The sequence below is a fragment of the Oncorhynchus mykiss genome, chromosome 1 (genome assembly GCF_013265735.2).
Source record: "Oncorhynchus mykiss isolate Arlee chromosome 1, USDA_OmykA_1.1, whole genome shotgun sequence".
In the NCBI taxonomy this organism is placed as follows: Eukaryota; Metazoa; Chordata; class Actinopteri; order Salmoniformes; family Salmonidae; genus Oncorhynchus; species Oncorhynchus mykiss.
This window is the reverse complement of record NC_048565.1, coordinates 1,084,089-1,108,881: the sequence shown is the minus strand read 5'-3', so window position 1 is coordinate 1,108,881 and position 24,793 is coordinate 1,084,089. Positions and strand designations below refer to the sequence as shown.

Genomic DNA, 24,793 nt, shown 5'->3' with positions numbered 1-24,793 from the left:
GGTCACAGACACGGTCACACTCACAGACACAGACACGGTCACACTCACAGACACAGACACGGTCACACTCACAGACACAGACACGGTCACACTCACAGACACAGACACGGTCACACTCACAGACACGGTCAGACACACGGACACGGTCACAGACACGGTCAAACTCACACTCCCAGACACGGTCACACTCCCAGACACGGTCACACTCCCAGACACGGTCACACTCCCAGACACGGTCACACTCCCAGACACGGTCACACTCACAGACACGGTCACACTCACAGACACGGTCACACTCACAGACACGGTCACACTCACAGACACAGACACGGTCACACTCACAGACACAGTCACACTCACAGACACAGACACGGTCACACTCACAGACACAGACACGGTCACACTCACAGACACGGTCAGACACACGGACACGGTCACAGACACGGTCAAACTCACACTCCCAGACACGGTCACAATCCCAGACACGGTCACACTCCCAGACACGGTCACACTCACGGTCACACTCACAGACACGGTCACACTCACGGTCACACTCACGGTCAGACACACAGACACGGTCACACTCCCAGACACGGTCACACTCACAGACATGGTCACACTCACAGACACGGTCACACTCACAGACACGGTCACACTCACAGACACGGTCACAGACACGGTCACACTCACAGACACGGTCACACTCACAGACACGGTCAAAGACACGGTCACAGACACGGTCACACTCACAGACACGGTCACACTCACAGACACGGTCACAGACACGGTCCCACTCACAGACATGGAGACACTCACAGACACGGACAAGGTCACAGACACGGACAAGGTCACAGACACGGTCACACTCACAGACACGGTCACACTCCCAGACACGGTCACACTACCAGACACGGTCACACTCACAGACACGGTCACACTCACAGACATGGTCACAGACAAGGTCACAGACACGGTCAAGGTCACAGACACGGTCACACTCACAGACATGGTCACAGACACGGTCACACTCACAGACACGGTCACAGACACGGTCACAGACACGGTCACAGACACAGACACGGTCACACTCACAGACATGGTCACAGACACGGTCCCACTCACAGACACGGTCACACTCACAGACACAGTCACACTCACAGACACAGTCACACTCACAGACACGGTCACACTCACAGACACGGTCACACTCACAGACACGGTCACACTCACAGACACGGTCACACTCACAGACACGGTCACAGACACACAGACACACAGACACGGTCACAGACACACAGACACGGTCACAGACACACAGACACGGTCACAGACACGGTCACACTCACAGACACGGTCACAGACACACAGACACACAGACACGGTCACAGACACGGTCACAGACACGGTCACAGACACGGTCACACTCACAGACATGGTCACAGACACGGTCACACTCACAGACACGGTCACACTCACAGACACGGTCACACTCACAGACACGGTCACACTCAGACACGGTCACACTCACGGTCACACTCACGGTCAGACACACAGACACGGTCACACTCACAGACACGGTCACACTCACAGACACGGTCACACTCACAGACACGGTCACACTCACAGACACGGACAAGGTCATAGACACGGTCACACTCACAGACACAGACACGGTCACACTCACAGACACAGACACGGTCACACTCACAGACACAGACACGGTCACACTCACAGACACAGACACGGTCACACTCACAGACACGGTCAGACACACGGACACGGTCACAGACACGGTCAAACTCACACTCCCAGACACGGTCACAATCCCAGACACGGTCACACTCCCAGACACGGTCACACTCCCAGACACGGTCACACTCCCAGACACGGTCACACTCCCAGACACGGTCACACTCCCAGACACGGTCACACTCCCAGACACGGTCACACTCCCAGACATGGTCACACTCACAGACACGGTCACAGACACGTCACACTCACAGACACGGTCACACTCACAGACACGGTCACAGACACGGTCACAGACACGGTCACACTCACAGACACGGTCACACTCACAGACATGGTCACAGACACGGTCCCACTCACAGACATGGAGACACTCACAGACACGGACAAGGTCACAGACACGGTCACACTCACAGACACGGTCACACTCCCAGACACGGTCACACTCCCAGACACGGTCACACTCACAGACACGGTCACACTCACAGACACGGTCACACTCACAGACACGGTCACACTCACAGACACGGTCACAGACACGGTCACAGACACGGTCACACTCACAGACACGGTCACAGACACGGTCACACTCACAGACATGGTCACAGACACGGTCCCACTCACAGACATGGAGACACTCACAGACACGGACAAGGTCACAGACACGGTCACACTCCCAGACACGGTCACACTCCCAGACACGGTCACACTCCCAGACACGGTCACACTCCCAGACACGGTCACACTCCCAGACACGGTCACACTCACGGTCACACTCACAGACACGGTCACACTCACAGACACGGTCACACTCACGGACACGGTCACACTCACGGACACGGTCACACTCACGGACACGGTCACAGACACGGACAAGGTCACAGACACGGACAAGGTCACAGACACGGTCAAGGTCACAGACACGGTCACACTCACAGACATGGTCACAGACACGGTCACACTCACAGACACGGTCACAGACACGGTCACACTCACAGACACGGTCACACTCACAGACACGGTCAGACACACAGACACGGTCAGACACACAGACACGGTCACAGACACGGTCACACTCACAGACACGGTCACACTCACAGACACGGTCACAGACACAGACACGGTCACAGACACGGTCACACTCACAGACACGGTCAGACACACAGACACGGTCACAGACACGGTCACACTCACAGACACGGTCACACTCACAGACACGGTCACAGACACAGACACGGTCACAGACACGGTCACACTCACAGACACGGTCACACTCACAGACACGGTCAGACACACAGACACGCTCACAGACACGGTCCCACTCACACTCACAGACACGGTCACACTCACGGACACGCTCACAGACACGGTCCCACTCACACTCACAGACACGGTCACACTCACAGACACGGTCACACTCACGGACACGGTCACACTCACGGACACGGTCACAGACACGGTCACACTCACGGACACGGTCACAGACACGGTCACACTCACGGACACGGTCACAGACACGGTCACACTCACGGACACGGTCACAGACACGGTCACACTCACGGACACGGTCACAGACACGGTCCCACTCACACTCACAGACACGGTCACACTCACGGACACGCTCACAGACACGGTCCCACTCACACTCACAGACACGGTCACACTCACAGACACGGTCACACTCACAGACACGGTCACACTCACAGACACGGTCACACTCACAGACACGGTCACAGTGTGTGGACACGGTCACAGTGTGTGGACACGGTCACAGTGTGTGGACACGGTCACACTCACAGACACGGTCAGACACACAGACATGTAAACACAAACACTCACGGCCTGTTGGGATGCCTCTCCCACGCTGTCGTACTCTATGATAGCCTTGTACAGTGTGTTGAGCAGGTGTGAGGCCCGCACCACGTTAGGGGTCTCAGGGGGGACCTCTGCCACACCCGTACAGAACACCTTGTGGAGCACCTTGATCTGGGCCAGGTGAGGGGTCAGTCTGTCCAGCACCCCCGCCAGGGTCACCGTCTCATCTACAGAGGTTATAACAGGGTCACAGTCTCATCTAGAGGTTATAACAGGGTCACCGTCTCATCTAGAGGTTATAACAGGGTCACAGTCTCATCTAGAGGTTATAACAGGGTCACCGTCTCATCTAGAGGTTATAACAGGGTCACCGTCTCATCTAGAGGTTATAACAGGGTCATCGTCACATCTACAGAGGTTATAACAGGGTCACAGTCTCATCTAGAGGTTATAACAGCGTCACCTCCGACCACAACATGGAAGTTAGCTGAATTTCGCAACTGTAATAACAGTATACATCAGACAAAAGCCACAAGAAACTCATCAACGTATAACGATGAAAGGTAAACCTGCCTTTGCCTATGAGGTCTCTTTCTATGGTGGTGAGCTCCTGTTTGAAGGAGGTGAAGTATTTGTAGAGAGCCCAGACAAAAGCCTGGTAAGTCCTGAAGGGAGGCTCGGTGCCCTGCTTAGAGGAGTAGGAGCCTGGAGGGCAGGGCTCAGTGTCGTACCCCGTTACCTCGTCTATAAACCTCTGCAGCCGGAACACTGCCTGGCCATAGACTGCTATGTGCTCCAACACGGACCGTAGGCAGTTCTAGCAGGGAGAGAGACAGAGAGAGAGAAGAAAGAGGAGAGAGAGGAGAGAGAGACAGAGAAAGAGAGTAGAAAGGAGAGAGACAAAGAGAGAGACAGAGAAAGAGGAGACAGAGAGAGAGAGAGAGAGAGGGGAGAGAAATAGGAGAGACCGAGAAAGAGAGAGAGAGAGAGGAGAAAGAGGAGAAAGGGGAGAGAGAGAGAGACAGAGAGAGAGAGAGGAGCGAGACAGAGAGAGAAAGAGAGAGGAGAAAAAGGAGAGAGAGGAGAGAGACAGACACAAGAAAGAGAGAAAGAGAGAGAGAGGAGAAATAGGAGAGAGAGAGACCAAGAAAGAGACAGAGAGAGAGAGAGGAGAAAGCAGAGAGACAGAGACAGAGAGAGAGAGAGAGGAGCGAGACAGAGAGAGAAAGAGGAGAGAAAGAGAAAAAGAAAGACAGATAGAGAGGAGAGAGACAGAGAGAGAGACAGAAAGAGGAGAGAGAGACAGAAAGAGAGAGGAGTAAGAGAAAGAGAGAGGAGTAAGACAGAAAGAGAGAGGAGTAAGAGAAAGAGAGAGGAGTAAGACAGAAAGAGAGAGAGAGGAGAAAAAGGAGAGAGAGGAGAGAGACAGAGACGAGAAAGAGGAGAGAAAGAGAAAGACAGATAGAGAGGAGAGAGAGTAGAAAGAGGAGAGAGAGAGGAGAAAGAGGAGAGAGAGAGACAGAGAGAGAGGAGAAAAAGGAGAGAGAGGAGAGAGACAGAGACGAGAAAGAGGAGAGAAAGAGAAAGACAGAGAGAGGAGCGAGAGAGTAGAAAGAGAGAGAGAGAGAGGAGAAAGAGGAGAGAGAGACAGAGAGAGAGAGAGAGGAGAAAGGAGAGAGAGGAGAGAGACAGAGACGAGAAAGAGGAGAGAAAGAGAAAGACAGATAGAGAGGAGAGAGAGTAGAAAGAGGAGAGAGAGAGGAGAAAGAGGAGAGAGAGAGACAGAGAGAGAGGAGAAAAAGGAGAGAGAGGAGAGAGACAGAGACGAGAAAGAGGAGAGAAAGAGAAAGACAGAGAGAGGAGAGAGAGAGTAGAAAGAGAGAGAGAGAGAGGAGAAAGAGGAGAGAGAGACAGAGAGAGAGAGAGAGGAGAAAGGAGAGAGAAAGAAAAAGAAGGACAGATAGAGAGGAGAGAGAGATGGGGTTAGACAGGGAATTCCAATTTATGAGACCAATTTGTTCCAGATTGTAATATACACATGTAATGATTAGACTTGTAGTCTTACGTTAGTCAGGTGAGTGACCACCACATCATTCCTGACCACCACTTTTCCATCCTGATGCTGGAATATAAAGTGTTTCTTCACCCCAGAGAGCAGCCTGGGGACAAACAATCATGGATCAACTGAAGCCCTAAAAGAGACTTTCCGGAAGATTTGCATCATTTTTAACCAGTAGCTCTGACCGTAGCGCTCAAGAGCCAAAACGGGAGTACTACGTCGTTGGCTCCCTCTTTCTCTGCTGTGTGTGCATCTTGCTAGCTGTCACTCAAATGGCGAGGGGCTAAAGCTCATTGGCTGGAACTCGCATTGCTAGGGGGCTGGCGTACGAGGGGGAAACGGCACTGCGCAGCTTTCAGAAAACAGTCACTTTCAAACAAAGGATGTTGTGGCTAATTAAGGTAAAACCGTAATTCAGATTCTGCATGTATGAACTACACATTGATATATCCAGCCCAAAGCGTGAGGTTTAAAAAAAATACTTAAGTAGACGCCAAAGTTCTGGAGCCAGGGCTCTAGTGCGACCATTTTAAACGAATGCAACTAAAAACTGTGTGAACTGCCCTGTGCGAACTGCCCTGTGTGAACTGCCCTGTGTGAACTGCCCTGTGTGAACTGCGCTGTGTGAACTGCCCTGTGTGAACTGCCCTGTGTGAACTGCCCTGTGTGAACTGCCCTGTGTGAACTGCCCTGTGTGAACTGCCCTGTGTGAACTGCCCTGTGTGAACTGCCCTGTGTGAACTGCCCTGTGTGAACTGCCCTGTGTGAACTGCGCTGTGTGAACTGCCCTGTGTGAACTGCCCTGTGTGAACTGCCCTGTGTGAACTGCCCTGTGTGAACTGCCCTGTGCGAACTGTGAGTGAAGTGCTGAAAGATGAATTTTTAGAAGCACACAGGCATAGAAGTCTAATTTACCTGCCAGTCCAGAGTGACAGTCCTGGTGTTTCCTGGCTATTTACATAGTATTGTAAAATAACTGATCCAAAGGGCTTTGACTTCTCAAACATGGCAGGAAGCGAACACAATATGATGCCCCATCCCCTTATTAATTCAGCCACTTACATAGCAACTTAAACTGAGGGGTCATGTTTTTCAAGCAGGAGATAAAGATAAAAACCGCAAAACTAATATCTTGCTGTGTTTAGTAAACACAGATCTAAAAAGCTTCTTAATGTCATTTCTGCTCGGCTTCAGACTCGTTTTGTTCTTCAGTAGCACTTCTAAACTTGGATGAGAATTCAGAACAGACATTCTGTCAGCAGACAGCTCTGACCGACAGCTCTGACCGACAGCTCTGACCGATGTCTAGCTACAGTTGAAGTCATTATAGGCCATTCACCAGCCCCCACTATATAGGCCATTCACCAGCCCCCACTATATAGGCCATTCACCAGCCCCCACTATATAGGCCATTCACCAGCCCCCACTATATAGGCCATTCACCAGCCCCCACTATATAGACCATTCACCAGCCCCCACTATATAGGCCATTCACCAGCCCCCACTATATAGACCATTCACCAGCCCCCACTATATAGGCCATTCACCAGCCCCCACTATATAGGCCATTCACCAGCCCCCACTATATAGGCCATTCACCAGCCCCCACTATATAGGCCATTCACCAGCCCCCACTATATAGGCCATTCACCAGCCCCCACTATATAGACCATTCACCAGCCCCCACTATATAGGCCATTCACCAGCCCCCACTATATCGGCCATTCACCAGCCCCCACTATATAGACCATTCACCAGCCCCCACTATATCGGCCATTCACCAGCCCCCACTATATAGGCCATTCACCAGCCCCCACTATATAGACCATTCACCAGCCCCCACTATATAGGCCATTCACCAGCCCCCACTATATCGGCCATTCACCAGCCCCCACTATATACACCATTCACCAGCCCCCACTATATCGGCCATTCACCAGGCCCCACTATATCGGCCATTCACCAGGCCCCACTATATAGGCCATTCACCAGCCCCCACTATATAGACCATTCACCAGCCCCCACTATATAGGCCATTCACCAGCCCCCACTATATCGGCCATTCACCTGATCATTCGTTTTTTCCCGCTCATATAGTCCAGAAAGAAAATATTCTATCCAGTATAAAGGCTGAAGGAGGAGAAGTCCACAGCTCATTGTCTAAGAAGGTTACCAAGGTAAAGACTATCCTGAGTCACGCCTGAGAGCATCAGCATGGAAATTGGACCACGATGACAACAAAAAGTCTCAGTGGAATTACACAACCTGCCAGCGCGGAAATGTTGACAGTCGCTACCAAGAGAACCATCCCATCTTACCGCAGTGTCTCCCGGATCAACCATCCCATCTTACCACAATGTCTCCCGGATCACTTGCGTCTCGGTGACAAAGGCTTTCTCTTCAGGCAGATACAATGGGTCAGTGTTGTACACGTGTTGGTCCCTGTGGAGAAAAAAAAAACGCAATAAAGCTTTAGGATTACAATCTCTTCACAAACATCAACACAGCATGCTCAGATAACCATGTCTGCCCAGAGCGATTTGGGCCAGGTCAAAAGCAGTGTACTATATAGGGAATCGTGTTCTATTTGGGACTCAACCCAGGTTGCCAGGTTCAGGGGTCATACCAGACGTTGAGCAGGTTGGAGTGTAGATGGAGACTGTGAGGGAAGCGGGGAGTGTGGCCCTGCCAGTACGGAGTAACCACATGTTGCTCTAACCAGGACCTGGCATCAGGCTCACCCACTGTAATCACAAGACAATAAACCCACTGTAATCACAAGACAATAAACCCACAAGACAACAAACCCGCTGTAGTCACAATAAACCCACTATAATCACAAGACAAACCCACTGTAACCACAATAAACCCACTGTAACCACAATAAACCCACTGTAATCACAATAAACCCACTGTAACCACAAGACAATAAACCCACAAGACAATAAACCCACTGTAATCACAATAAACCCACTGTAATCACAATAAACCCACTGTAATCACAATAAACCCACTGTAATCAAGATAAACCCACAAGACAATAAACCCACAAGACAATAAACCCACTGTAATCACAATAAACCCACTGTAATCACAATAAACACACTGTAGCCACAAGACAATAAACCCACTGTAATCAGAAGACAATAAACCCACTGTAATCACAAGACAATAAACCCACTGTAACCACAATAAACCCACTGTAACCACAATAAACCCACTGTAACCACAATAAACCCACTGAAACCACAATAAACCCGCTGTAACCACAATAAACCCGCTGTAGCCACAAGACAATAAACCCGCTGTAGTCACAATAAACCCGCTGTAGCCACAATAAACCCGCTGTAGCCACAAGACAATAAACCCACTGTAATCACAATAAACCCACTGTAACCACAAGACAATAAACCCACAGTAATCACAATAAACCTGCTGTAACCACAAGACAATAAACCCACTGTAATCACAATAAACCCGCTGTAGCCACAATAAACCCGCTGTAGCCACAAGACAATAAACCCACTGTAATCACAATAAACCCACTGTAACCACAAGACAATAAACCCACTGTAATCACAATAAACCCACAAGACAATAAACACACTGTAATCACAATAAACCTGCTGTAACCACAAGACAATAAACCCACTGTAATCACAAGACAATAAACCCACTGTAATCACAATAAACCCACTGTAGCCACAAGACAATAAATCCGCTGTAATCACAATAAACCCACTGTAATCACAATAAACCCACTGTAACCACAATAAACCCACTGTAATCACAACACAATAAACCCACTGTAGTCACAACACAATAAACCCACTGTAGTCACAACACAATAAACCCACTGTAGTCACAACACAATAAACCCACTGTAGTCACAATAAACCCACTGTAATCACAATAAACCCACTGTAGTCACAATAAGCCCACTGTAATCACAAGACAATAAACCCGCTGTAATGACAAGACAATAAACCCGCTATAACCACAACACAATAAACCCACTAATCACAATAAACCCACTGTAATCACAAGACAATAAACCCACAATAAACCCACTATAATCACAATAAACCCACTGTAGCCACAAGACAATAAACCCACTGTAGTCAGAAAAAACCCACTAATCACAATAAACCCACTGTAATCACAAAACAATAAAACCACTGTAATCACAATAAACCCACTGTAATCACAATAAACCCACTGTAACCACAATAAACCCACTGTAATCACAATAAACCCACTGTAATCACAATAAACCCACTGTAATCACAATAAACCCACTGTAATCACAATAAACCCACTGTAGTCACAAAACAATAAACCTACTGTAATCACAATAAACCCACTGTAATCACAAGACAATAAAGCCACTGTAATCACAAGACAATAAAGCCACTGTAATCACAATAAAGCCACTGTAATCACAATAAACCCACTGTAATCACAATAAACCCACTGTAATCACAATAAACTCACTGTAATCACAAGACAATAAACCCACTGTAGTCACAATAAACCCGCTGTAGTCGCAATAAACTCACTGTAGTCACAATAAACCCACTGTAGTCACAATAAACCCACTGTAGTCACAATAAACCCACTGTAGTCACAATAAACCCACTGTAGTCACAACAAACCCGCTGTAGTCACAACACAATAAGCCCACTGTAGTCACAACACAATAAACCCACTGCAGTCACAATAAACCCACTGTAACCACAAGACAATAAACCCGCTGTAGTCACAACACAATAAACCCACTGTAGTCACAATAAACCCACCGTAATCACAAGACAATAAACCTACTGTAATCACAATAAACCCACTGTAGTCACAATAAACCCACAAGACAATAAACCCGCTGTAGTCACAACACAATAAACCCACTGTAATCACAAACCCACTGTAGCCACAATAAACCCAGTGGAGTCACAATAAACCCACTGTAACCACAATAAACCCACTGTAACCACAATAAACCCACTGTAGTCACAATAAACCCACTGTAGCCACAAGACAATAAACCCACTGTAATCACAATAAACCCACTGTAACCACAATAAACCCACTGTAATCACAATAAACCCACTGTAACCACAATAAACCCACTGTAATCCCAATAAACCCACTGTAACCACAATACACCCACTGTAGTCACAATAAACCCACTGTAGTCACAATAAACCCACTGTAGTCACAATAAACCCACTGTAGCCACAAGACAATAAACCCACTGTAATCACAATAAACCCACTGTAACCACAATAAACCCACTGTAGTCACAATAAACCCACTGTAACCACAAGACAATAAACCCACTGTAATCACAATAAACCCACAAGACAATAAACCCACTGTAATCACAATAAACCTGCTGTAACCACAAGACAATAAACCCACTGTAATCACAAGACAATAAACCCACTGTAATCACAATAAACCCACTGTAATCACAATAAACCCACTGTAGCCACAAGACAATAAACCCGCTGTAATCACAATAAACCCACTGTAATCACAATAAACCCACTGTAATCACAATAAACCCACTGTAACCACAATAAACCCACTGTAATCACAACACAATAAACCCACTGTAGTCACAACACAATAAACCCACTGTAGTCACAACACAATAAACCCACTGTAATCACAATAAACCCACTGTAATCACAATAAACCCACTGTAGTCACAATAAGCCCACTGTAATCACAAGACAATAAACCCACTGTAGTCACAATAAACCCACTGTAATCACAATAAACCCACTGTAGTCACAATAAGCCCACTGTAGTCACAAGACAATAAACCCGCTGTAATGACAAGACAATAAACCCGCTATAACCACAACACAATAAACCCACTAATCACAAGACAATAAACCCACAATAAACCCACTATAATCACAATAAACCCACTGTAGCCACAAGACAATAAACCCACTGTAGTCAGAATAAACCCACTAATCACAATAAACCCACTGTAATCACAAAACAATAAACCCACTGTAATCACAATAAACCCACTGTAATCACAATAAACCCACTGTAACCACAATAAACCCACTGTAATCACAATAAACCCACTGTAATCACAATAAACCCACTGTAATCACAATAAACCCACTGTAGTCACAAAACAATAAACCCGCTGTAATCACAAGACAATAAACCCACTGTAATCACAATAAACCCACTGTAATCACAATAAACCCACTGTAATCACAAGACAATAAAGCCACTGTAATCACAATAAACCCACTGTAATCACAATAAACCTACTGTAATCACAATAAACCCACTGTAATCACAAGACAATAAACCCACTGTAATCACAAGACAATAAAGCCACTGTAATCACAATAAACCCACTGTAATCACAATAAACCCACTGTAATCACAATAAACTCACTGTAATCACAAGACAATAAACCCACTGTAGTCACAATAAACCCACTGTAGTCACAATAAACCCACTGTAGTCACAATAAACCCACTGTAGTCACAATAAACCCACTGTAGTCACAATAAACCCGCTGTAGTCACAACAAACCCGCTGTAGTCACAACAAACCCGCTGTAGTCACAACACAGTAAACCCGCTGTAGTCACAACACAATAAGCCCACTGTAGTCACAACACAATAAACCCACTGCAGTCACAATAAACCCACTGTAACCACAAGACAATAAACCCGCTGTAGTCACAACACAATAAACCCACTGTAGTCACAATAAACCCACCGTAATCACAAGACAATAAACCTACTGCAATCACAATAAACCCACTGTAGTCACAATAAACCCACAAGACAATAAACCCGCTGTAGTCACAACACAATAAACCCACTGTAATCACAAACCCACTGTAGCCACAATAAACCCAGTGGAGTCACAATAAACCCACTGTAACCACAATAAACCCACTGTAACCACAATAAACCCACTGTAGTCACAATAAACCCACTGTAGCCACAAGACAATAAACCCACTGTAATCACAATAAACCCACTGTAACCACAATAAACCCACTGTAATCACAATAAACCCACTGTAACCACAATAAACCCACTGTAATCCCAATAAACCCACTGTAACCACAATACACCCACTGTAGTCACAATAAACCCACTGTAGTCACAATAAACCCACTGTAGTCACAATAAACCCACTGTAGCCACAAGACAATAAACCCACTGTAATCACAATAAACCCACTGTAACCACAATAAACCCACTGTAGTCACAATAAACCCACTGTAACCACAAGACAATAAACCCACTGTAATCACAATAAACCCACAAGACAATAAACCCACTGTAATCACAATAAACCTGCTGTAACCACAAGACAATAAACCCACTGTAATCACAAGACAATAAACCCACTGTAATCACAATAAACCCACTGTAATCACAATAAACCCACTGTAGCCACAAGACAATAAACCCGCTGTAATCACAATAAACCCACTGTAATCACAATAAACCCACTGTAATCACAATAAACCCACTGTAACCACAATAAACCCACTGTAATCACAACACAATAAACCCACTGTAGTCACAACACAATAAACCCACTGTAGTCACAACACAATAAACCCACTGTAATCACAATAAACCCACTGTAATCACAATAAACCCACTGTAGTCACAATAAGCCCACTGTAATCACAAGACAATAAACCCACTGTAGTCACAATAAACCCACTGTAATCACAATAAACCCACTGTAGTCACAATAAGCCCACTGTAATCACAAGACAATAAACCCGCTGTAATGACAAGACAATAAACCCGCTATAACCACAACACAATAAACCCACTAATCACAAGACAATAAACCCACAATAAACCCACTATAATCACAATAAACCCACTGTAGCCACAAGACAATAAACCCACTGTAGTCAGAATAAACCCACTAATCACAATAAACCCACTGTAATCACAAAACAATAAACCCACTGTAATCACAATAAACCCACTGTAATCACAATAAACCCACTGTAACCACAATAAACCCACTGTAATCACAATAAACCCACTGTAATCACAATAAACCCACTGTAATCACAATAAACCCACTGTAGTCACAAAACAATAAACCCGCTGTAATCACAAGACAATAAACCCACTGTAATCACAATAAACCCACTGTAATCACAATAAACCCACTGTAATCACAAGACAATAAAGCCACTGTAATCACAATAAACCCACTGTAATCACAATAAACCTACTGTAATCACAATAAACCCACTGTAATCACAAGACAATAAACCCACTGTAATCACAAGACAATAAAGCCACTGTAATCACAATAAACCCACTGTAATCACAATAAACCCACTGTAATCACAATAAACTCACTGTAATCACAAGACAATAAACCCACTGTAGTCACAATAAACCCACTGTAGTCACAATAAACCCACTGTAGTCACAATAAACCCACTGTAGTCACAATAAACCCACTGTAGTCACAATAAACTCACTGTAGTCACAATAAACCCACTGTAGTCACAATAAACCCACTGTAGTCACAATAAACCCGCTGTAGTCACAACAAACCCGCTGTAGTCACAACACAGTAAACCCGCTGTAGTCACAACACAATAAGCCCACTGTAGTCACAACACAATAAACCCACTGCAGTCACAATAAACCCACTGTAACCACAAGACAATAAACCCGCTGTAGTCACAACACAATAAACCCACTGTAGTCACAATAAACCCACCGTAATCACAAAACAATAAACCTACTGCAATCACAATAAACCCACTGTAGTCACAATAAACCCACAAGACAATAAACCCGCTGTAGTCACAACACAATAAACCCACTGTAATCACAAACCCACTGTAGCCACAATAAACCCAGTGGAGTCACAATAAACCCACTGTAACCACAATAAACCCACTGTAACCACAATAAACCCACTGTAGTCACAATAAACCCACTGTAGCCACAAGACAATAAACCCACTGTAATCACAATAAACCCACTGTAACCACAATAAACCCACTGTAATCACAATAAACCCACTGTAACCACAATAAACCCACTGTAATCCCAATAAACCCACTGTAACCACAATACACCCACTGTAGTCACAATAAACCCACTGTAGTCACAATAAACCCACTGTAGTCACAATAAACCCACTGTAGCCACAAGACAATAAACCCACTGTAATCACAATAAACCCACTGTAACCACAATAAACCCACTGTAGTCACAATAAACCCACTGTAGTCACAATAAACCCACTGTAATCCCAATAAACCCACTGTAGCCACAAGACAATAAACCCACTGTAATCCCAATAAACCCACTGTAGTCACAATAAACCTACTGTAGTCACAATAAACCCACTGTAGCCACAAGACAATAAACCCATTGTAATCACAATAAACCCACTGTAACCACAATAAACCCACTGTAGTCACAATAAACCCACTGTAGTCACAATAAACCCACTGTAGTCACAATAAACCCACTGTAATCCCAATAAACCCACTGTAATCCCAATAAACCCACTGTAATCACAATAAACCCACTGTAACCACAATAAACCCACTGTAGTCACAATAAACCCACTGTAGTCACAATAAACCCACTGTAGCCACAATAAACCCACTGTAGCCACAATAAACCCACTGTAGCCACAATACAAAAAACCCACTGTAATCCCAATAAACCCACTGTAGTCACAATAAACCCACTGTAGTCACAATAAACCCACTGTAGTCACAATAAACCCACTGTAATCACAATAAACCCGCTATAACCACAACACAATAAACCCACTGTAATCACAAGATTGGGCTTCAGGTATTGAGAGTATATGATCTGTACCTGTCCAGGTAACAGGGACCGTCTTCTCCTGGTCCTCCTGGGGGGTACGGTCCACCTGTATCCCAGAATCCTCTCTGCTGAGCGGCTGCTGACTGTCCTCGTCCTCGCTTTCCTCCTCAGACCACTCCTAGATAGAGAGATGTTTAACAGACCACTCCTAGATAGAGAGATGTTTAACAGACCACTCCTAGATAGAGAGATGTTTAACAGACCACTCCTAGATAGAGAGATGTTTAACAGACCACTCCTAGATAGAGAGATGTTTAACAGACCACTCCTAGATAGAGAGATGTTTAACAGACCGCTCCTAGATAGAGAGATGTTTAACAGACCGCTCCTAGATAGAGAGATGTTTAACAGACCGCTCCTAGATAGAGAGATGTTTAACAGACCGCTCCTAGATAGAGAGATGTTTAACAGACCGCTCCTAGATAGAGAGATGTTTAACAGACCGCTCCTAGATAGAGAGATGTTTAACAGACTGCTCCTAGATAGAGAGATGTTTAACAGACCGCTCCTAGATAGAGAGATGTTTAACAGACTGCTCCTAGATAGAGAGATGTTTAACAGACTGCTCCTAGATAGAGAGATGTTTAACAGACCGCTCCTATGGTAGAGAGATGTTTAACAGACCGCTCCTATGGTAGAGAGATGTTTAACAGACCGCTCCTATGGTAGAGAGATGTTTAACAGACCGCTCCTATGGTAGAGAGATGTTTAACAGACCGCTCCTATGGTAGAGAGATGTTTAACAGACCGCTCCTATGGTAGAGAGATGTTTAACAGACCGCTCCTATGGTAGAGAGATGTTTAACAGACCACTCCTATGGTAGAGAGATGTTTAACAGACCGCTCCTATGGTAGAGAGATGTTTAACAGACCGCTCCTATGGTAGAGAGATGTTTAACAGACCGCTCCTATGGTAGAGAGATGTTTAACAGACCGCTCCTAGATAGAGAGATGTTTAACAGACCGCTCCTAAATAGAGAGATGTTTAACAGACCCCTCCTAGATAGAGAGATGTTTAACAGACAGCTCCTATGGTAAAGAGGTAGAGGAACACAGACCGCATGAGAGGAATGTACACAAGGACGAGGAATAGAGACAGTTTGTGGAAGTATGCCGTATCTACTTTGAAGAACTAGTCAAATTATTTGGTCAAACAGCTATGAAGCGTACTGAGGCAGGCTAGCTAAATAGGATGACTGTTCTCCCCGTGCTGTCTTCAGAGATAACGTTAGATGGTCTGGCTGGCTGCTACTGCCTTAGCAGAGATGAGATGATGACTTTAAGGAATGAAAAATAATAAAGTCATCAAATACAAAATGCAATATACACAACTGAAATATTGTATTATTTCATAGGAATTTCCTATTTTTCAATTGATGTCTACCCAATGTGGACCTGACAAAGACAATGGAATATTTTCTTCCACTATTTTTGGCTTTGGAATTTCAATTAAAAAGCTCTGAAATCATTTTAATGTCGTCATTTTATAATGCATTTGATGTTGTAAAAAAATCTAGAATTTTTTAATATTGGAACCGAAACCAAACCGACCTCAAAAAGCACTAATCACTCAGTAGTAAGAGAGAGAGACTCCTGTTAGAGACAGTTAACAGTTAGCATCAAAACAAGGCCAGGAAGAGGAAGGACTACACACTACATCAAATCAGCCATCCCATTAGAACTGACTGAATCAGACAGAGTGCTTGGAGAGAGATGGCTCTGGTCAATAAGGGTGGCATTTGGACGGCGCCACGGTTTCAAAACAGTGCAGTAGATTCTGGTAATAATATAAATGAAGGGCTGAACATCACGGAACATGTTTGAAATGGAAAATGAGCAGAAGAAAGAGTTGAATCATGTTTTACTCACTGGGGTGTCTGGATATGGATCTGTGTCTAGCTCTCCTTCCTTTAAATATCCACACCAGTCAAAGTCGTCTTCTTTCTCTACACAGACACAGGGGGTCATGTAGTCCAGACTGAGAACACATCAGGAGTAAGAGGAAAATCAGAGGAAGGAAAGGGTTATGTACTCACCAGTCTCCTTCAGTCTGGGTGTCTCGCTGTAGTTGGAGTTAAGGGGAGAGTCGGAGAGGTGTAGGAGAAGGTCCAGGAGACTGTGATGAACGTCAGTCTGTAACAAAACATAGGAGGACACAAGGTAGGTCATTCACTGCACTGCAAACTAAGCGTACAGGTTCATTTTATGATACAGGCTGTGTGCATTATGTTGATCATATGCGAGCCTGCCAGACGAGTTAAATGCCTTTTACGCTAGCTTTGAGACAAGAAACACTGAAGCATGCATGAGAGCACTAGCTGTTCCAGACGACTGTGTGATCACGCTCTCCGTAGCCGATGTGAGCAAGACCTTTAAACAGGTCAACATTCACAAAGCCGCGGGGCCAGATGGATTACCAGGACGTGTACTGAGAGCACAGACCAACCAGCAAGTGTCTTCCCTGACATTTTTACACCACAAACTGTCATGTTCCAAACACACAAAGACCGTCGTGCAGAGGGCACGACAACACTGTTTCCCCCTCAGAAGACTGAAAAGATTTGGCATGGGTCCTCAGATCCTCAAAAAAATCTACAGCTGCAACATCGAGAGCATCCTGACTGGTTGCATCACTGCCTGGTATGGCAACTGCTTGGCCTCCGACCGCAAGGCGCTACAGAGGGTAGTGCGTACGGCCCAGTACATAACCTGGGGCCAAGCTTCCTGACATCCAGGACCTCTATACCAGGCAGCGTCAGAGGAAGGCCCCAAAAAATTGTCAAAGACTCCAGTCACGCAAGTCAAAAACTGTTCTCTCTACAACCGCACAACAAGTGGTACCGGAGCCCCAAGTCTAAGACCAAAATGTTCCTGAACAGCTTCTACTCCCAAGACAGAAGACTGCTGAACAACTAATCAAATGCCCACCCAGACTATTTACATTGACCTTTCAGTCACTGGTGCCACACTATGCTTCCTGCCCCCCACCCCCACCTCACTTGTAATTATAGAGTCTGTGTGCAGTATGTTTCTGGTCCAACCATACCTTAGTTCCATCTGTGTTGGGTAGAGGTGAGTTGAGGAACTCTTCTGTCAGTCTGACCCAGCTCTCTGCTTTACTCAGGTCTGAATGCACCATCAGTTTCTCATAGATCCTGAAACAGTGGTATTGCATCATGCTCATAATGAACAGGTAACGTTAATTCTACATACACAAATCATATAACCTGTTTGCCAACTCACCCATTCACACTGCGTTGAACTTTATGACTATTGGCATCTAGGAAACGGTGAAACCTGCCAACACAGAGACAAACCCACGATGACCATCATAACAGTTCATCTTTGACTATTTCACCTTTTCTAAAGCAGCTGTGTAATCATAATTAAAATGTGGCATCCTTACCTGAAATTGGACCAGGTAAATTTCAGTGCCAGTTGAAAGTTCTGCTCTTCTTCATCTTGAATCCCACTGATGTGCTTGACCAGGTTCTTCACCTCTTCCTCGGTCTCCTTTTCGAATTTGGTCCAGTGCGCCTGTGACATTATTGTGACCAATTTGACTAGCGTTAGCAAGCTAATACATTCACTGTGCTGTAAAATTCACCAACGAAGAAACTGCATTTATTGATAGCTGGACTCTTGATGCTGTATCGTCGGATAGTGCCAGCTAAATATTTTTCAATTAGCATGCCAGCTTATTAGCTGGCCGTTGCGTTGAAATTCATTATGTGGAAACAGTGGGAGCTAGCTAGCTACGCGTTAGCAACGAGTAAAGGCCTAAAGACACGTCCCTTGAAGTTATGATACTAAACTAGAGAAATTAAATCGCATGCATTATTTCTGCATCAGAAGACGTTGCAATGAATGAATTTGTTTCAGCCGTTAATGTTTATTATCATAGCTAGCTATCTTCATGCAACAACTTCTCGACTACTAGCAACGCTAACGATGACGTCACTGTCCTATGGTAATGAAAAAACCTTCAAAATAAAAGCCCGCATTTCAAAACATATATATTTTTTAACTTTAGTTAACTAGGCAAGTCAGTTAAGAAGAAATTATTATTTACAATGACGGCCTACTAGAATACAAAATGAATTGTGCGGGGATGGGGTATGGGATTTTTTTTTTTTTTTTAATATATATATAAATATATATGTATATATATATATATATTTTTTTTTAATAATTTTTATTTTCATTTCACATTCAAATACAATTACAAATTTAGTGCATAACGTTGTACATAACATGGATACTTAAACAGTATCAACAAGTACCGTAACCATATAAGAATATCAAAACTCCTAAAAAAAAGTGCTGTTCTGCAGAACCTGACCAGTATTATTGGCCTATATTCAAGCTTAACATGCCTCTAACAATCTCCAAAAACAATACAAACAATTCTATAAATAAAAATATATACATATATATACACATATGCCAAAATGCACTCTGGATAAACCTCAGTGTACATCAAATATCTACAAAGGCTTAGTTTACATTTCAATTGTACCTATGTAATACAATTATATATCGGTTAGAAACACATTTACAATGACGGGTAAATCCCTTTCCATCTCTGTCTTACTGATGCAATGCCCCCCTTATCTATTTCAAATTGTATTCTTTTCCAAACTTCCTGTTTTATAAATTGAACCAATCCCGTCGGTGACCACTTGAGGGTGTCATTAACTGCACCACATCTGGCCTCCCAAATTTTGGTCTTGATAAGGGACACCAGAGTCACTAATGCTAATAATTGCACCCTTTCCACATTTTTTATTTCAAGTTTGGCAACCCCTTCATAATCAATGTTTTTTTAAATCTCAAAAAATTGTTGACTTTTTCCCCAAACTGATTGAGCAAAAGAACATTCCCATAAAACATGTGGAATTGTTTCGATTGCGAAACAATTGTCCCTGGGACAGAATTTATTTGGGGTCAAATTATGATCTTATAAAGTTGAACGGACTGGAAGACGTCTGTGTAAAACAAGCCAATTAAAATCTTTCAGTCTGTTGTCTAAACCTTTAATTGTGTCCGTATCCAGGTGGAAGGCGATATTGGTAATCCGTCTCTAGAACCACTCCTTTATTGGGGGTCTCTTGCTAATTGCCTATAATTTCCACCTGTTGTCTATTCCATTTGCACAACAGCATGTGAAATTTATTGTCAATCAGTGTTGCTTCCTAAGTGGACAGTTTGATTTCACAGAAGTGTGATTGACTTGGAGTTACATTGTGTTGTTTAAGTGTTCCCTTTATTTTTTTGAATAGTGTACTCTACAAGTAGCCCTATGATACATTGTATGAGCATCACCAACAACACAGTGAATGGGAAGATAGATTTTTTGGAACAGTATTTTTATTGGAATTTCACAATTTTCACCCATATTAAGAGATACAACAACAGAGACAAAGCAACAACAACAGAGACCAAGCACACAGAAGAAAACAACAAGAAAAACAGCGCCCACTTATACATATCTACGCATTTATATCTATATATATATCTATATATATATATATATATATATATATATATATATATATATATATATATATATACACACACACACACACACATACATATACATACACTCATGCATATACACATATATACGTGTACGCACGCACACACATACACACACATACATACATACATACACACATACATACATACTTGAGTGTGTTAAGTGTAACGGGATTATTGCAGTGATCTTCTACAGACTTGAAACTTCTGAAAAATAAAAGATCCTGTAAGGGGTATTTTGAAAGAGAAGTCTCAATGTCTAACCAAATAGAGGAGTCATCATTTGTGATACAGTCAGAAATATAACAAAGGTGGGCACACCATTGATAGAACCGGATATTGGGCAGGTCCAAGCCGCCCATAGAACTTGGCAGCTGCAATATTGCCATCTTATGTCTTGGCTTGCGTTTACTCCATATAAAGGAACTGTTACGGTGCGTGAATGAGGACCCAAAAGCGAATCAACTTAAACAGAGCTTCTTTAATTACCAAACATAGGTAGGCTCAGATGGACCGGCAGATTCCGACAGGACAGGACAAGGTTACAGCAAACATGACGACAGTCTGGTTCAGGCATGAATGACACAAACAAACAAGAATCCGACAAGGACAGGAGCAGAAACAGAGAGAGATATAGGGACCTAATCAGAGGGAAAAAGGGAACAGGTGGGGAACGGGGTGAATGGGTAGTTAGAGGAGACAAGGGACAGCTGGGGGAAAGCGGGGGAGAAAAGGTAACCTAACACGACCAGCAGAGGGAGACAGGGTGAAGGGAAAGGACAGAGACAAGACAACATGACAGTACATGACAGTACCCCCCCACTCACCGAGCGCCTCCTGGCGCACTCGAGGAGGAAACCTGGCGGCAACGGAGGAAATCATCAATCAGCGCACGGTCCAGCACGTCCCGAGAGGGAACCCAACTCCTCTCCTCAGGACCGTACCCCTCCCAGTCAACTAGGTACTGATGACCACGGCCCCGAGGACGCATGTCCAAGATTTTACGGACCCTGTAGATAGGTGCGCCCTCGACAAGGATGGGGGGCGGGGGGGGAAGACGAGCGGGGGCGCGAAGAACGGGCTTAACACAGGAGACATGGAAGACCGGGTGGACGCGACGAAGATATCGCGGAAGAAGAAGTCGCACTGCGACAGGATTAATGACCTGAGAGATACGGAATGGACCAATGAACCGCGGGGTCAACTTGCGAGAAGCCGTCTTAAGGGGAAGGTTCTGAGTGGAGAGCCAAACTCTCTGACCGCGACAATATCTAGGGCTCTTAGTTCTACGCTTATTAGCAGCTCTCACAGTCTGCGCCCTATAACGGCAAAGTGCAGACCTGACCCTCTTCCAGGTGCGCTCGCAACGTTGGACAAAAGCCTGAGCGGAGGGGACGCTGGACTCGGCGAACTGAGATGAGAACAACGGAGGCTGGTACCCGAGGCTACTCTGAAAAGGAGATAGCCCGGTCGCAGACGAAGGAAGCGAGTTGTGGGCGTATTCTGCCCAGGGGAGCTGTTCTGACCAAGACGCAGGGTTGCGAAAAGAAAGACTGCGTAAGATGCGACCAATAGTCTGATTGGCCCGTTCTGCTTGACCGTTAGACTGGGGGTGAAAGCCGGAAGAGAGACTGACGGAAGCCCCAATCAAACGGCAAAACTCCCTCCAAAATTGAGACGTGAATTGCGGACCTCTGTCCGAAACGACGTCTGACGGAAGGCCATGAATTCTGAAAACATTCTCGATGATGATTTGTGCCGTCTCTTTAGCAGAAGGAAGCTTAGCAAGGGGAATGAAATGAGCCGCCTTAGAGAACCTATCGACAACCGTAAGAATAACAGTCTTCCCCGCTGACGAAGGCAGTCCGGTGACAAAATCTAAGGCGATGTGAGACCACGGTCGAGAGGGAATAGGAAGCGGCCTGAGACGGCCGGCAGGAGGAGAGTTACCGGTCTTAGTCTGCGCGCAGACCGAACAAGCAGCCACGAAACGACGCGTGTCATGCTCCCGGGTGGGCCACCAGAAACGCTGGCGAATGGAAGCAAGCGTACCCCGAACGCCAGGGTGGCCGGCTAACTTGGCAGAGTGAGCCCACTGAAGAACGGCCAGACGAGTAGGAACGGGAACGAAAAGAAGGTTCCTAGGACAAGCGCGCGGCGACGGAGTTTGAGTGAGTGCTTGCTTTACCTGCCTCTCAATTCCCCAGACAGTCAACCCGACAACACGCCCCTCAGGGAGAATCCCCTCGGGGTCAGTGGAGGCTACTGAAGAACTGAAGAGACGAGACAAAGCATCAGGCTTGGTGTTCTTAGAGCCCGGACGATAAGAAGTCACGAACTCGAAACGAGCGAAAAACAGCGCCCAACGCGCCTGACGCGCATTAAGTCGTTTGGCAGAACGGATGTACTCAAGGTTCCTATGGTCAGTCCAAACGACAAAAGGAACGGTCGCCCCCTCCAACCACTGTCGCCATTCGCCTAGGGCTAACCGGATGGCGAGCAGTTCGCGGTTACCCACATCATAGTTACGTTCCGACGGCGACAGGCGATGAGAAAAATACGCGCATGGGTGGACCTTGTCGTCAGAGAGGGAGCGCTGAGAAAGGATGGCTCCCACTCCCACCTCTGACGCGTCAACCTCGACAACGAACTGTCTAGAGACGTCAGGTGTAACAAGGATAGGAGCGGATGTAAAACGATTCTTGAGGAGATCAAAAGCTCCCTGGGCGGAAACGGACCACTTAAAGCACGTCTTGACAGAAGTAAGGGCTGTGAGAGGAGCTGCCACCTGACCGAAATTACGGATGAAACGACGATAGAAGTTCGCGAAGCCGAGAAAGCGCTGCAGCTCGACGCGTGACTTAGGGACGGGCCAATCAATGACAGCTTGGACCTTAGCGGGATCCATCTTAATGCCTTCAGCGGAAATAACAGAACCGAGAAATGTGACGGAGGAGGCATGAAAAGTGCACTTCTCAGCCTTCACAAAAAGACAATTCTCTAAAAGGCGCTGGAGGACACGTCGAACGTGCTGAACATGAATCTGGAGTGACGGTGAAAAAATCAGGATATCGTCAAGGTAAACGAAAACAAAAATGTTCAGCATGTCTCTCAGGACATCATTGACTAATGCCTGAAAGACAGCTGGAGCGTTAGCGAGGCCGAAAGGAAGAACCCGGTATTCAAAGTGCCCTAACGGAGTGTTAAACGCCGTCTTCCACTCGTCCCCCTCCCTGATGCGCACGAGATGGTAAGCGTTACGAAGGTCCAACTTAGTGAAAAACCTGGCTCCCTGCAGGATCTCGAAGGCTGAAGACATAAGAGGAAGCGGATAACGATTCTTCACTGTTATGTCATTCAGCCCTCGATAATCTATGCAGGGACGCAGAGACCCGTCCTTCTTCTTGACAAAAAAAAACCCCGCTCCGGCGGGAGAGGAGGAGGGGACTATGGTACCGGCGTCAAGAGCTACAGACAAATAATCTTCGAGAGCCTTACGTTCGGGAGCCGACAGAGAGTATAGTCTACCCCGGGGGGGGGTGGTTCCCGGAAGGAGATCAATACTACAATCATACGACCGGTGTGGAGGAAGAGAGGTGGCCCTGGACCGACTGAACACCGTGCGCAGATCGTGATATTCCTCCGGCACCCCTGTCAAATCACCAGGCTCCTCCTGTGAAGAAGAGACAGAGGAAACAGGAGGGATAGCAGACATTAAACATTTCACATGACAAGAGACGT

General features: G+C 45.6%; 1 protein-coding gene across 1 annotated transcript in view; it reads right to left on the bottom strand.

Moving 5' to 3' along the window:
- tubgcp5 (tubulin, gamma complex associated protein 5) overlaps nt 1-19,486 on the bottom strand; it is a 44,513-nt gene extending 25,027 nt beyond the window's left edge. The window contains exons 1-11 of the mRNA XM_036978058.1: nt 18,921-19,486; nt 18,758-18,811; nt 18,561-18,669; nt 17,551-17,647; nt 17,384-17,460; nt 15,506-15,632; nt 8,250-8,367; nt 7,976-8,065; nt 5,630-5,723; nt 4,138-4,381; nt 3,589-3,791 (exon numbers count right to left, since the gene is read on the bottom strand). Of these exons, the coding sequence (XP_036833953.1) occupies nt 3,589-3,791; nt 4,138-4,381; nt 5,630-5,723; nt 7,976-8,065; nt 8,250-8,367; nt 15,506-15,632; nt 17,384-17,460; nt 17,551-17,647; nt 18,561-18,669; nt 18,758-18,811; nt 18,921-19,060 (1,353 nt within the window). The 5' untranslated portion in view covers nt 19,061-19,486. The remainder of the gene's footprint in view (nt 1-3,588; nt 3,792-4,137; nt 4,382-5,629; nt 5,724-7,975; nt 8,066-8,249; nt 8,368-15,505; nt 15,633-17,383; nt 17,461-17,550; nt 17,648-18,560; nt 18,670-18,757; nt 18,812-18,920) is intronic.
- Nucleotides 19,487-24,793: the final 5,307 nt, after the last annotated feature.